Here is a 14443-nt window from a genome sequence, read left to right as displayed (position 1 = left end):
AAGGGAGAAGAATCACACAACCAGTCTAGGGCATTTAGCCTCTCCCCCCTGCCCTCAGCTTCCCTGGGTCACCATGGCCCAGCTGCCATGCAGAGAACACACAAAATAAAAAGATGGAAGGTATATAGCTCAATGGTAGAGTATGCTTGGCTAAGGGTTAAATCCTAAGGAGAAAAAAAAAAGAGAAAGGATGGGAGGAGGAAGAGGAAAAGGAGGAGGAAGAGGAAGGGAGGATGACAACAATGACGAAGAGAGGAAGGAAGGACTATCACCAAGGAACCCTGGGCACCCCCTAAGGAGTCCAGATTGGGAACCATACCTGGACAAGTGCCAGACCCAATATCTTAATAATACCCTTCCATCCACAGAAAATGAAGTAACTCACCTGCTCAAGGGGGATGTCCAGGTCTCCCATGTGGACCTTGTTGTCTGTCCTGTGAGCCACCAGGACATGTTGGATGGTTGGGCAAATTTTCACTGCTTCATCCACTATTTTCTTGAGCTCCACCACACGCCCTCCCCGGAGTCCTTGGTTGAAGGTGATCACCACCTTGCACTTAGCTAATAGAGAGACAACAGCAACATGCCTGACCAACTCCCTCCCCTTTCAGCCCTCAGAGCCTTCTTGCAGCCACACATTCTAAGTATATGAAAGACAAAGTCCAATCTTGAGTAAGAAAAAAAAATCAACTAAAAAACTGAGGATCTGCCTACATTGAAACCTCAGTGTGCCATACAGAGTACCAGCCCCACAACCTGGCTCAAGGATGAGCAGAAAGGAGCCGGAAACAAAGTGCCTTCAAGTTCAACTCTTCCGTCTCAGGTAGACATCATAAAGTTTACAACCAGACTTCCTTTCCTCTCTCTCACTTGCCCAAGAGCCTTGCGTGCTGATGGGCTTACACAGTGTCCACAGCAACTACAATGGCAAAGCAATACCCACAGACAAAGTCCCAGGAGATTTTAGGTTGCCAGGCCCAGTCCAGGGTGAGTTACACAGGCCAAGAATCTTCTCCATTGAGGGAACAGGGCATCATCTGATAGGTGCCCAGGAGAGGCCTGTTCACCCTTACCTTAAAGGGAATGTTCCCCTGGCTTTTTACCTTGGTGTGAAATAATCCACAGATGTTGTAGCTGTGCTGGGCTCTACAGTCAACCCCTATGGAAAAGTCTGGAGCAAATATCCAGCGGTAGTACTACCTGGAAGCCCTCACTGTATCCTTGAAACTTTTAAATCACTCTGTGCCAAGGCCTCTCCCAGAGCTAAGGGCAGAAGAACTGGGATTCCTTGTATATGCTTCTTCCTAGAGCCACAGCCCAGATGAGCTGAAGGAGAAGGTTCTTAGAGGCAAAATCCCAGAGAAAAGCCCCCTGCTGAGGCCACAGAGTTGCCCTGGTGGTTCAGGAGTTGTGAGGTTCTAAGAGCTGCCCCAGAACCCAGCTACTAAATCTGTCGTCACCTAGAATCAACTATTATCGCTCATCTCAAAGACCCTTAGTAAATACACTTGGTAATCACGGCTATAGCAGCAAAAAAAAGGGGGGGGGCAGCCTGGTATAATCCTAAAAGCACAATTGCTGGTGGACAAAAATCTTAGCTCGTCTACTTCCCAGCTGAATGACTCAGGGTAAGTCACTTCTTTGTGCTTGTTTCCTCATTAAAAAGAGAATAGTCAAGCCAGGTACCGGTGGCTCATGTCTGTCATCCTAGCTACTCAGAAGTCTGAGATCTTCTGAGGATCACAGTTCAAAGCCAATCTGGGCAGGAAAGTCTGTGATACTCTTATCACTAACTACCAACAAAAGCTGTAAATAGAAGGATGCTTGAGCACATGAGAGAGAGTGAGAGAGAGAGAGAGAGAGAGAGAGAGAGAGAGAGAGAGAGGAGTCACCTCCGAACGTAGAAAAGACCAGAACCAAATAGCTTCACTGGTGAGTAAAGAATGACTATGGAAGAATTAACACCAATCCTTCTCAAATTCTTCCAAAAGAACAAGAGAGGGAAGTTAAGAGAAAAGGAGGTGAGAGAAGGGAAGGGGAGAAGAGGAGAGGGGAAACCCAGAGCTGGATGCAGCTCAGTGGTAGTAGTAGTTGCCTAGCATGCACAAGGTCCTGTGTTCCTAACACACACACACACACACACACACACACACACACACACACACACACACACACACACACACACACACACACACACACACACAATTTATCTGTATTTCTATGCACTAGTAATGAACTATCTGCAAAAGAAATTAAGAAAACACAAGGCACAAGAACTCTCCACCGCTCCCGGCACCTAGCATCTTCCTTGGGAAGGCAAGTAATCTACCTGAGTTGGAAAGAGCAGGAATCACATTGCATAGACACTGGACTACCATCTACACAGCCAGCAGCAGCAAGGAGACACTATTGTGTGGCTCTTTTCAGAAACCTGACCCGCCTGCTGTCAGAAAACTTTCAAGTGATTGTACATGCCCCGTCACCTGTCTCCACACCTCTGGACAGTTCTCCCTTTGTTCCTTCCACCTGAGACAGCTTCCCCTACATCTCCACTGTCAAGCAGCCTCGGTGCTCTTCCCTGCCCTGCAGCCCTGCCAGCCCCACCTGGCCCACACACAAGCTCTACTCCTCCAACCACGTGACCTGTGCCTCTGCTCTTTTTTCCACCTGAACCTCCCTTCTCCTTTCTCTAGCTTGCCAAAACCAACACACTCAGATCTTAGCTTCCCAAACAGATACTCATTCACCCATGTCCTCATTCCTAGTAGTATGTACCGTCTGTCTGAGAGACCTTTTATTTATATCTAGCTCCCTTCTAATAGTCTCCATCCTGATGTCCTAGCCTCCAGGAACCAGAACCAGGGGACTTCCTAGTGATTACCATCATTGATTCGCCCAGCCAAGGACTCAGCACTGAACCCAGCAAAGACGACAGTGTGAACAGCTCCGATCCTGGCACAGGCCAGCATCGCTGCCACAGCCAGAGGGGAGACAGGCATGTAGATGGCCACACGGTCCCCACGGTTGACTCCATGTCTCTTCAGCGTGTTGGCCAGGCGGCATGTGGTCTCCAGCAGTTCCCTACAACACAAGAAAGAAAAGATGGAGAAGGGCCAAAGCACTGGGATCGTTTTTAGTGATGCAATTCACAAACGGTAAATGTTGTATACTCAGCCCAGTGCTGGATAAATAGCAGATATTTAGGTACTTGTTACAGAGCAAGTTCATTTCCAGAAACAACTGTTTTCAACATTTGTATTTTCATGGACATTGTGTACATTTCAAGCAGTTTCTCAGAGACCACACAAGTCTAGAAAGTAGATAGTATACTAGAAATTTCTGAGAAATTGAACTGTCTAAGGAAATGAAATTGCAGGGGAAAGGGTGGACCTGCTTTTGAGGCTAGGAACACCAAGGTATCTTTTCTCACCAGTCAATGAGCCATGGCCCTGGTCAACTGACCCCAGCTCTAAAGCAAGTGGCATGCAGATGCCCACCCTGCCTAGAGACCAGAGGCAGAATAGGTAGGTGGTGACTTGACTAGGCACTAAGCAGACACCAGAGACAAAGACGTGCTATGCTCCCAGCTTCCTTCACCTTTATAGAAGTGGCAGAATGCCCCATCCCTCCTAGGCTTCCTGCAGGTTTGGGCCAGCCAATCAGAACACAACACATCCTCAAGCAAATGGGATTGGCTTGGAATTGATCCAGGCCAGTCCAAACAGAGTTTATGAAACTCCACCCCTAGAAAACCCAGTATGCTCCAGAGCTGCCCCAGTGTCCCATGTGGAGTCAGAAAGGGAGAAAAGCAAAGACGAGAGTAGAGTCCAGTTCATCATCCTCAGATCTCACTGAACTTGGACTTGACCGTTATAATCATCCATCATCTCCCCACTTTTACTGTATATCACTTGATTTTAATTAATTGTTTGCAGTAAAGGAGACTAACAGAGAAGGACAGGCTAAGAGGGGAAGCCAAGGCCTCTTACCCCTGGGTCGAGAAGGCCACCACTGACCACATTCCTGTTCCCTGCATTGCAACAAGAAACCCTGCATCAGTCAAGACAGGCCTGTGCATATAAGCTGGAAGGGCAGTCCTTTGAGCTCCTAGGGGGCCCCTAACAAGCACATCTCCCCTCTGCTCAAAGCAATGTTACCAAAAGGGCTTCCAAGAAAGGTGAAGTTCAACTAAGCTGGGAAACCATAGGGTAATGGAAATGAACAGCCCCTTCTCATGCAGGGAGCTCAACAAGCCCTTTGTTTCCCCCCAAAGCCATATTGCAAAGGAGACCCGTTGAAAACAAATCCCAAGTCCAGCCTACCATTCACCCCACTACTGGCAAATCCTGCCCATGCTGGCTCCAGTGCCTTTTTAAGGATTTTTGTCTCTCTTCCTTAAGGCTTTCAAAAGGACAAAGAAGCCATTCAGTGGTGCTTCGCCCACACCTTGCCTAAGTTACAGTGGCCCTCAAGAGCAAAATCCACAAAATTTGAGTCCCAAAAATATTGCTACTGCTCTGGGAAGGAGGCTGTTGATGACATCCTACAATGCTAAGGAAACAGCTATACTAACACAAACAAGAAAGTCAGGATCCTTTCCGTCTGCTCCTTTATCATAGATGGGAAGGGCTTAGGCCTCTGCGCATTGTTGGGGGAGAAGGAGATATGAGTGCCCACCATTCAGCAGTGTTAAATTTCAGCCTTCATTCTGTAGCCCTAATGTGGCGATGTAAAATCAAGGAAGTGCTATGGACTGTCTACATAGAAATATCTGGGCTAGTGTCCTACAACAACTGTGTAGTCATGTGATTGTCCAAGAAAGAGTAATTGTTATCTGCATTGTATAAATATTCCAAGTAGGACCCACCCAGGAGCTGAATGTTCAGGAAGTATTCTCTTTTCCAACAGATAGAAACTCACAAAATTGTGTGTGTGTGTGTGTGTGTGTGTGTGTGTGCCCGCGCACACGCGCATACGTACATTTGCCAGTATTAGTAGAGCCATAGCTCTACTTCCATCTTCTTTGTGATTAATTGAAGGTAAGAGTCTTGAGGACTTTCCTGCCTGGGCTGACTTCAAACCTAAGTCTTCAGATCTCAGCCTCCTGAGTAGCTAGGATTATAGTTGTGAGTCACCACTGCCCAGCTTGAAATCATTTTCTACACTGACTAAAATCAGCTGGGTGAATTCCTAAGGTGTTAAAAATGCTCCCTGGTGGTGGGTGAGGATGTTGGCACAACAAAGGAAACAAGAGGGACAGTGTCCCCCCAGGAGGCTAAATAGGGAAGCAATGGCACATTATGAAGTATGAAGGGCATTCAGCCTCTGGGCTTACATTACAGTCTAAAGGCAAAGAAGGATTTCAAGATTGGTTGTCTGTAGGGAGGAGGAATGAGCCAGAATAAAATGAGTGGGTTTGCCCTATACAAACCAATTTTGTTCAGCCACAGGAGCTAGACAGCTGAATTGCAGCTCAAAGAGGTCCAAAGACTAGGCTAAGGCTATCTGTCCCCTAGAGAATGAATACCTCAACATGCACACAGAAATTGGAACAGGTTCTGGGGCAGGCCTTCCACAAAGGCCTCCATGTATTCCTTAGAACAACAACAACAGTAACAAAAATTGCACTGTGTTCAGGTCAGTCTCCTTCTGTTCATTCTGCCAAGACTGTAAGTGTTGAGGTCAAAGGGACCTTTGCAGCCTCTTTGGGGTTCCAGAATCTGCTACAACATTCCAGCCCACAGGCAAAGGATGTTATACAAATACATACATTGACCTTGAGTTCTAACACAAACAACATTTTGCTGACTTGCCTTGGGGAAAGGAAAAAAGAGCTCTACATACAACTCATAACACCAACTGGAAATGATTTGTGTTAACACATAATCCAGCTGACACCTGCCTGAAGTCACCCAGTATAAAGGCACCTCCTGCCTCTAGCCTCTGGATGGAAGATAAGCTCCAAACAGGAAATAGCTAGAAACAACTCAGAGGAAAGAGAAGAAATGGCCTGTTACATATTTATTCATCTATCTTCCAATCAAAACTGGACAGGTTTGTTATTGTATATTTCATGGTTGATATTGAAAGCATCTTTCCCTTCTAGCCATTTCCTAATGCCAGTCCAAAGAAGTAAGATGTCTGTGTATTATAGTAGAAAAATAAATAAATAATGCATGATTTATGTAAAGACACTTGCACACACATCCATGTTCACTGCTGCACTATTCACAATAACTAAGTTGTGGAAACAGCCCAGATGCCCTATAATAGATAAGTGGATCCAAAAATAATGTGGTGCAGGGAACTCTGGAGCCCAGCTGTGAGACCTAGAAAGGGTTAAGAGATTGGAAGCCTCTTTCAACAACACTCAGAAGGCTGAGAACTGGACTCTGGAAAGATCAAACAGTCAAGGCAAGTCAGAGGATTAAGTTACTACCCTAATTGTGTTTAAGTTAGAGCTGTTTGGGCACCAAAATTTTAAGACCTAGAAGATAAGATGAAAAGTCTGTGTTACAGTTAGAATGTTTATTGCTTCCCTCTGCTTCCTAATGATAAGGGAGTCAATTATGACTATGTATATAAGCTATGCCTTGTGCTAATGATTGTAATCACAAAGATAGATTGATACACCAGTCTTTGAACATACCTGTAGTCACCTCCCCCGTACTGAACTAAATAAATTAGCTTGTTAAGGGAAACTTGGGGTTCAGATGCCAGTAAGCACTGGATCCCATGGTGCCCCCTTTTCTATCCTTTCTCCTTTCTCAGTTCTTCAGCCCCAGTATACCGTTGTCAGCTGTCCCTGGTTGTGGTTAGCTGCCACACCACATACACTTGGTTGAAACTTTTGGAATGAAAGGTTCTGGACTGGAGTGTAGCCTGGCATAGACTCAAGCCCCAGGCATCCCCCAGGAGTTGGTGGAGAACTGGATTCCCTAAAAAAGACAATCTGGTCAGACTTAACCCGTTGTTCTCTGAGAAAGAGAAGTTCCAGTGTGACTGCTGCTCACCACAGTGACCCAGGGCCCAGTGGCAGGATGCCTGCCCTGTGCCCTGACAAGTCCCACCTGGGAGAGCGTCTGTCCTGCCTCCAGGCCAATTCAGGCCTGCCATTGTATACAACAACTCTCGTTTCCTCCTCTAACAAGCAGCTCAGTATCCAACCACCATGGGAACCCAGTCCGAGAGGCACAATGGAGAGGAAGCTGCCAAAGCAAGCGTTTGGAAAGGAGCAGAGATCACAGCAGGCAAAGCAGCCATGAAGATGTGTCTGCAAGGAGTCCTTAGCTGGGTTCAGCAAAGAGAAGCCAGCGCAGGTGGATGGAGCACTTCCATAAAGCTGCCTGTGGTGGATAGATGGCTTCTAATTTGACATGGACAACAGAATAAGGGACTGTAAGTTCAATGAATAGTCTCTGGCCAGAGAAACAAGGTCAAACACTTAAGTTTCTTCACTTCCAGTGGTTCCTGGTATTTCCAGCTGAGTGGACATCTTTCTGTGACCAGTGGGTGTCATGCCACCTTCTGCGGAGTCTGCGTGAGAGATCGCGTTGGACAAAGAGCTTCAAGGAAGCATGCCCCCAGGAAGGGGGTGTTGGTTCAAGGCTTCCCATACACTTGGCTGCACCTTTATAGCCTCTACCTTTATTCTTACTATATTCTTCTTGGCTGTTCATTCGTTGCCTTTATTCTCATTTTGGCTATTTTTCTATTGATCCACGAACAGAACATGTTGTATTTTTCCAGTCCAATAGAGATGGCTTCTCTAAGTAATAAAGACTAAGGCCAAAGATTAAATGTGGGAAATCCCCCAATCAATCTATCATCTGATGTGACGTTGCCTCCAGAAACTCCTACAACTTCACAAGCGGTTTTGCAGCTCACGAATAGTAAATATAGAGACTTAAAACTTCTAGATATGTCCAACAGACAAAATCAATAAACTAAACTAAGTTAAAAAGAGTTATCCCAGTAGTTTAGAGAGTTCTAAAAAGAAGGGACCTCTGATTATAAAAGAAAAAGAAAGATTCTCCCAACAGTTATGATTAAGTTTAGTCCAACTTACGTTATAGGGAATAGATGGTGTTTTCACACAAAATATAAAGTTAGTGACATATTTCCTGAACCAACCAAGAACCATTTCCTTATACAGGAGCTTATAAAGATAAAATTAGTTGGATAAAATTAAAAAGAGTATAATGTAAGTACAGCCCTGTCTTAGGTTTGTTAATTATTAAACATAAAAAAGGCTGAATAGATGACGTATTCTATTAAACAATGTGCTAGATTTGTTTTGCACCACTTAGCTTAAACAGTTGGTGGGATAGTCATTAATTTTCATGTAATTCATCAATGCTTTGCCTTTAAAAAATTGATTACGTGCTTAAATAAACAAAAAATTTATGTCACAATCACACACTGTATAAAAATGTTAATTCTCCTCAATAAAGATACACTCAGATGCAACTCTTTTGAGTCTGTGTCTGTTTGTCACTTCGCCGACTCCTTTGCCCACCTATCCCGAGATCCCTGTCCCGTCGGTCCCAGTGCTCTGGGGGAGCTGGTCCGTCGCAGTTAGCAACAATGTGGCACCTATACACAATGGAATTTGACACAGCCATTAGAAAGAATAATATTGTGTCGTTTGCCAGGAAATAAGTGGACCTAGAACAAATCATGTTAAGTGAGGAAAGCCAACCTCAGAGAGGCACACAGAGCATGTTTCCCCTCATAGGTGGAAGCTAGATTTAAAAATATAATGGGATCCCGGTGCTGATAGTTCACACCTGTAATCCTACTCAGGAGATTGAGATCTGAGGATCACAGTTCAAAGCCAGCCCAGGCAGAAAAGTCCATGAGACCATTATCTCCAATTAAGCTCCAAAAGTGGGGCTGTGGTTCAAAGTGGTAGTACACTAGCCTTGAGCATAAAGAGCTCCAAGTTCAAGCCCCACACCAAAAACAACAATGGGACATAACAAAGTTTACAGGTCTCTAGGCATTCACACACATTGAAACCAAAGGAGTATACTATTAGGAGAGAAGCCTTTGTGTTGGATGCCTATGTGCATCTGATCATATAAGAAATGAACTCCAGACATCACATTATCTGACCTTTATGAAAATGAACCCTTAGATATGTATTTTAATGTTTTTTTCTTTTATGCATGTGTTTCTAACGCATTTATAAGATTATCTCTTTGTTGCTTTGTATGTCCCTCCCCCACAGTATAACCCCTGCTTTCACTATATTTGATGTCAGTATAACTTGTGGAGGAGATGGGAAAAAACCAGTTGTTTAAGGATACAGGTGGACCTGTTGCAACAATGAGAAGTACAAGTTGTCATGTTCAAAACGAGCTTTACAACGTCGGTGCGGGGGGGGGGGGGGGAAGGGGGGGAAGGAGAAGGATTGGGATTGGGATTAGGGGGGGAGGGGGGAGGCTGGGAAGGGATGTGAAGGGTAAACAAAGGAGGAGGCTGCAATGCTTGGTAAGAAATGTACGCATTATCCTGCCCATGTAATTATAACTCCTCTGTACAGTATGTTCACAAATAAAATAAAATTAAATTTAAAAAAAAGAAAAGAAATGAACTCCAGGAAATGAAAAGAGATTTTTATCTTGTTTTTGTCTTCATTTTCTTTTCTTTGTGTCGTTTGTTAATTTATATGTCTTTGGGACAGTAAAGGGAAGCACAGAAATGGAGGGACAAAGGTTAAACAAATGTAGCATGGTGCATACTAAACACTATGTTGAAAATGAACTATATAACTTGTGGGTGGAGACAGGAGGAAAAAGATGGGAGAGGGAAGGGATGACATTGTCCAAAGAGAAATGTATTCATTACCTGACTTATGTAACGGCAACCCCTCATACAGAGGTGTTTATAATAACAAATTAAAATGTTTTAAAGAATACACAATTTGTTCATTGCCTATAACTACTCTGGCTCATGAAATAAACACTAGCTGACAGGCCAACCATTTTTATTGTCCATCTGACCCAGTAAAGTGCAAGATGTACTTGTATAGAGATATGAATTTCCTTCATTGTACTCTTTCCAGTGTCTAGAACTAATCCTAGATCATAAAAGATGCTCAATAAATATTTGTTCAACAAGTGAGCCTAGTAGGAGAGCTTGAAATGAAAGCCCAGCTGGCCCAGGGCACTGGAACCTAGGACACTTGCATTCTCCTGCACCTGTGACAGACGGGAAGCACTTTATGAGTATAGTTCCTTCTGTCCCCCAAGCCTGCGAGAAGCCAACTCAAGGCATAGGTACAGAATTTGAAACGAGTCTCCTAGACTGTCTACCATGGGCAGTTTCTGCAAGATAGAGGCAATGAGAAAAGAACGGGCTTTCAGGGAAAGGCACTTGAGCTCCTGTAGCTCCCAGAGCCAGAGCCAGAGAGCAAATACCTTCCCTCCTAGCAGACTCCTCTCCCATGATATTATGGAACCACTAAGCTTGATTTTTCTTGTCAGTCCTGGGGTTTGAACTCAGGGCTTCGCATGTGCTTGGCAGGTGCTCTACTACTTGAACCACACTTCTAGCCCTTTTTGCTACCATATATATACACATATATATATAGTGTATATATACATATATATGTGAATATATATGGTATATATATGATATATGCATATACATGCCAGTACTGGGGCTTTAATTCTGGACCTTGCACTTTTACTTGGCTTTTTAAAAAATCATGGCTGGCACTACAACTAGGACTACATCTTGTTGCTAGTTAAATGGGGATAAGGGTATCTCTGATTTTTCTGCCCAGCCTGGCTCCAAACTTTAATCCTCAGATCTCAGTCTCCTAAGTAGCTATCTAGGATTATAGACTTGAGCCACTGTGAGCCACTGACACTTGCTTTCATTTTAATAAGGTCTTGCTTTCTGCTCAGCCTAGCCTAGACAGACAGCCTCCTTTTTTGCTTCCCATGTAGCTGGGATGTCAGACACCTGCCCCTGCACTCAAGTTTTTTTATTGGTTGATGTAAGTATCTCCTAAACTTTTCTGCTCAGTTTGGCCTTAAAAGGTGATCCTCTTAATCTCAATCTTGTGAGTAGCAAGTGTGAGCCACCACTACACCTCACTGAACCTGATTCAATGGTGATGAATCTTGCTCTCTCTACTATTTACCACTTCTGGAAGAAGACAAACAGTAAGTCAACTGAACATCCTCATACACCAAGCATACAGACTTCACACACATCATTATTTGATTTTGTGACCATGACTCTAAGCAAAAAGGAGCTGCTGTGAATATTAAGAGCAGAAGCCATGCTTAAATATGAAAAGCGGGTCTGGGAATGTGGCTTAGCGGTAGAGTGCTTGCCTAGCATGCATGTAGCCCTGGGTTCCCTTCCTCAGGACCACATACACAGAAAAAAGCCAGAAGTGGTACTGTGGCTCAAGTGGTAAAGTGGTAGCCTTGAGCAAAAGAAGCTCAGGTGTAGAAAACTAAAGCTAGATCCTTATATATCACCCTGCACCAGAATCAACTCCAAATGGATCAAAGACCTTGAACTCAAAGCAGACACTCTGAAAACACTACAGGATGGAATAGGAGAAACCTTAGGTCTCCTTGGCTCAGGCCGAAATTTTCTGAATAGAGACCCGGAAGCACAACAAATCAAAGAAAGGTTGGACAAATGGGATTGCATACGGTTGCAGAGCTTCTGCAGGGCAAATGACATAGCTAGCAAGATCAATAGAAAGCCCACCGATTGGGAGAAGATCTTTACTAGCCATACAACGGACAAAATGGTCTCATATCTAAAATATACTTGGAACTCAAAAAATTAAACCACCCAACAACAAATCCTCAAAGAAACAACTGCCCAATAAATAAGTGGGCGAAAGACTTAAAGAGAAGCTTCTCTGAAGAAGAAAGAAGGATGGCCAATAGACACATGAAGAAATGTTCAACATCCCTAGCCATAAAAGAAATGCAAATCAAAACAACATTGAGATATCACCTCACTCCAGTTAGAACAGCAAAAATCAAGAACTCTAACAACAACAGATGCTGGAGGGGATGTGGACAGAAAGGAACCTTACTTCATTGTTGGTGGGAATGTAAACTTGTTCGACCACTTTGGAAAGCAGTATGGAGGTTCCTCAAAAGACTTCACATAGATCTCCCCTATGATCCAGCAATCCCACTTTTGGGCATTTACCCAAATGTTTACAAACAAGACCACACTAAAGCTACCAGCACAACAATGTTTATTGCAGCATTATTTACCATAGCTAAGATATGGAACCAACCCAGATGCCCCTCAGTAGATGAATGGATCAAGAAAATGTGGTATATATACACAATGGAATTCTATGCCTCCATCAGAAAGAATGACATTGCCCCATTTGTTAGGAAATGGAAAGGCTTGGAAAAAATTATATTAAGTGAAGTAAGCCAGGCCCAAAGAAGCATAGGTCCCATGGTTTCCCTTATTTGCAATATCTAGTATAGGTATGAGTCAAGCAGAAAAGGTCAGATAATGTGATGTTAGGAAAATGAACCCTTAAATATGTATTTTAATGTTTTCGTTTCTTTCATGCATATGTTTCTAACGCATTTATAAGATTATTTCTTTGTTGCTTTGTATGTCCCTCCCCCACAGTGTAACCCCCGCTTTCACTATATTTGATGTCAGTATAACATGTGGAGGAGATGGGGGCAAACAAGTCGTTTAAGGATTCAGGTGGACCTGTTGCAACAATGAGAAGTACAAAATGTCATGTCAAAACCAGCTTTACAATGTCGGTGGGGGGGGGAGGGGGGTATAATTGGGTGGGGGGAGGGGGGAGGCTGGGAAGGGAGGTGAAGGGTAAACAAAGGAGGAGGCTGCAATGCTTGGTAAGAAATGTATGCATTATCCTGCCCATGTAATTGTAGCCCCTCTGTACAGTATGTTCTCAAATAAAATAAAATAAAATTTAAAAAAAAAAAAAAAAGAAGCTCAGGGACTTTGGTCAGGTCCTGCCTTCAAGCTCCAGGACTAGCAAAAAAAAAATTATTTTAAGGAGGATAAGGAAGGAGGCTCCGTGGCTTGCCTCGCATGCAAAAGGCTCTGGGTTCGATTCCTCAGTACCACACAAACAGAAAAAAACTAGAAGTAGCGCTGTGGCTCAAGTGGTAGAGTGTTAGCTCAGAGACAGCACCCAGGCATAGAGTTCAAGCCCCACAACTGACAAAAAACAAAACAAAACAAAACAAAAAACAAAGCAAAACAAAAAAAAAAATGTGAAAAACTACTCTTGGGCAAGGAAAGCCAGGAGACTAGAGCTGAGATTGATTGACTCTTGTCCAACAGGGAAATTAGCAATGAAAATGCTAAAATTCCAGCTCACTTGTGCAAGTTAAGTTGAATCTCTCTTCTTGTCATAAAAATAGAGGCCAGAGCAAAGAGTAAGAGTGGAACTGGAGTTTCGTATTCAGGACCCCTGCTCCAGAGTGTCTCCCCAGATAAGTCCATATCAAATCTTACCCTAAGATTTTTTCCCCTTCCCACACGTGAGCCCAGCATGCTATGGAGCTGCCAGAAGAGTTCTATGTTTAATGATGCCTGATTTCCTCTTAGACATCAGCACTGAACCCTGGCCTGAGTCTTGCCTCTGGGAAAAGAAGTTCTGCCATTTGTAGTCACAAAGCACAGCTCCTATCCCTACAAGAGTCAGGTGCAAACACAGTAAGGGTTCCAGGGGCTCCTGCAGGCTGGTAGACTCCCAGCTTGGAAGCCAGCCCTGAAAACAGCTGGGCTCTGGCAGAACATTCTCTCCCTGGCTAGAGAGACTTCTTTATACCTCCCAAAAGCTACAGAAGAAAATCCTTTCCCTGGAGGAATTAGGAAATGGATGTCATTTTAAAATTTTGGTTAAAAACAAAAATAAAAGCAAAAAGTCATGTCTTACAGGTCCCACTCCAGGGTTCCATGTCCCCTGTGCCACCTGTTGGGCCTCTTGATATGGCTCTGTGTATGTCTATTCAACTGCAACAGTAAGGACCAAACGTGGGAAGGCTGTAATCACAAAGACAGTTCTCAACAAGACACAAGATGGAAGTCATTCAATGTCTAAGCTTTACAGGGAATCCATACAATAATCCAAACTAGCACTTGGAGAAAAATGGAGGCGTTATATAGGAATTCAATTGTGAGATACAAAGAGGCCATTTTGAGAGATTGAATTGGGATTCTTCTTTTTTTTTGGTCAGTTGTGGGGCCTTAACTCTGGGCCTAGGCACTGTCCCTCAGCTCTTCAGCTCAAGGCCAGGGCTCTACCACTTGAGCCACAGTGTCACTCCTGGCTTTTTCTGCTTATGTGGTGCTGAGAAATTGAACCCAGGGCCTCGTGCATGCAAGACAAGCACTCTACCACTGAGCCACCTTCCCAGCCCTTTGAATTGGGATTCTTTATTACAAAACT

General features: G+C 44.0%; 1 protein-coding gene across 1 annotated transcript in view; it reads right to left on the bottom strand.

Annotated features, from left to right (window-relative positions):
* The window catches only part of Acss1 (acyl-CoA synthetase short chain family member 1), a 64317-nt gene that overhangs the window by 23440 nt on the left and 26434 nt on the right, over positions 1-14443 (bottom strand). Inside the window, exons 3-4 of the mRNA XM_070006633.1 lie at positions 2882-3081; positions 386-561 (exon numbers count right to left, since the gene is read on the bottom strand). Coding sequence (XP_069862734.1) covers positions 386-561; positions 2882-3081 — 376 coding nt within the window. The remainder of the gene's footprint in view (positions 1-385; positions 562-2881; positions 3082-14443) is intronic.

The sequence above is a fragment of the Dipodomys merriami genome, unplaced genomic scaffold, assembly GCF_024711535.1.
Source record: "Dipodomys merriami isolate MVZ:Mamm:240054 unplaced genomic scaffold, mDipMer1.0.p SCAF_7, whole genome shotgun sequence".
Lineage (NCBI taxonomy): Eukaryota > Metazoa > Chordata > Mammalia > Rodentia > Heteromyidae > Dipodomys > Dipodomys merriami.
This window is presented reverse-complemented; position numbering and strand designations above follow the sequence as displayed.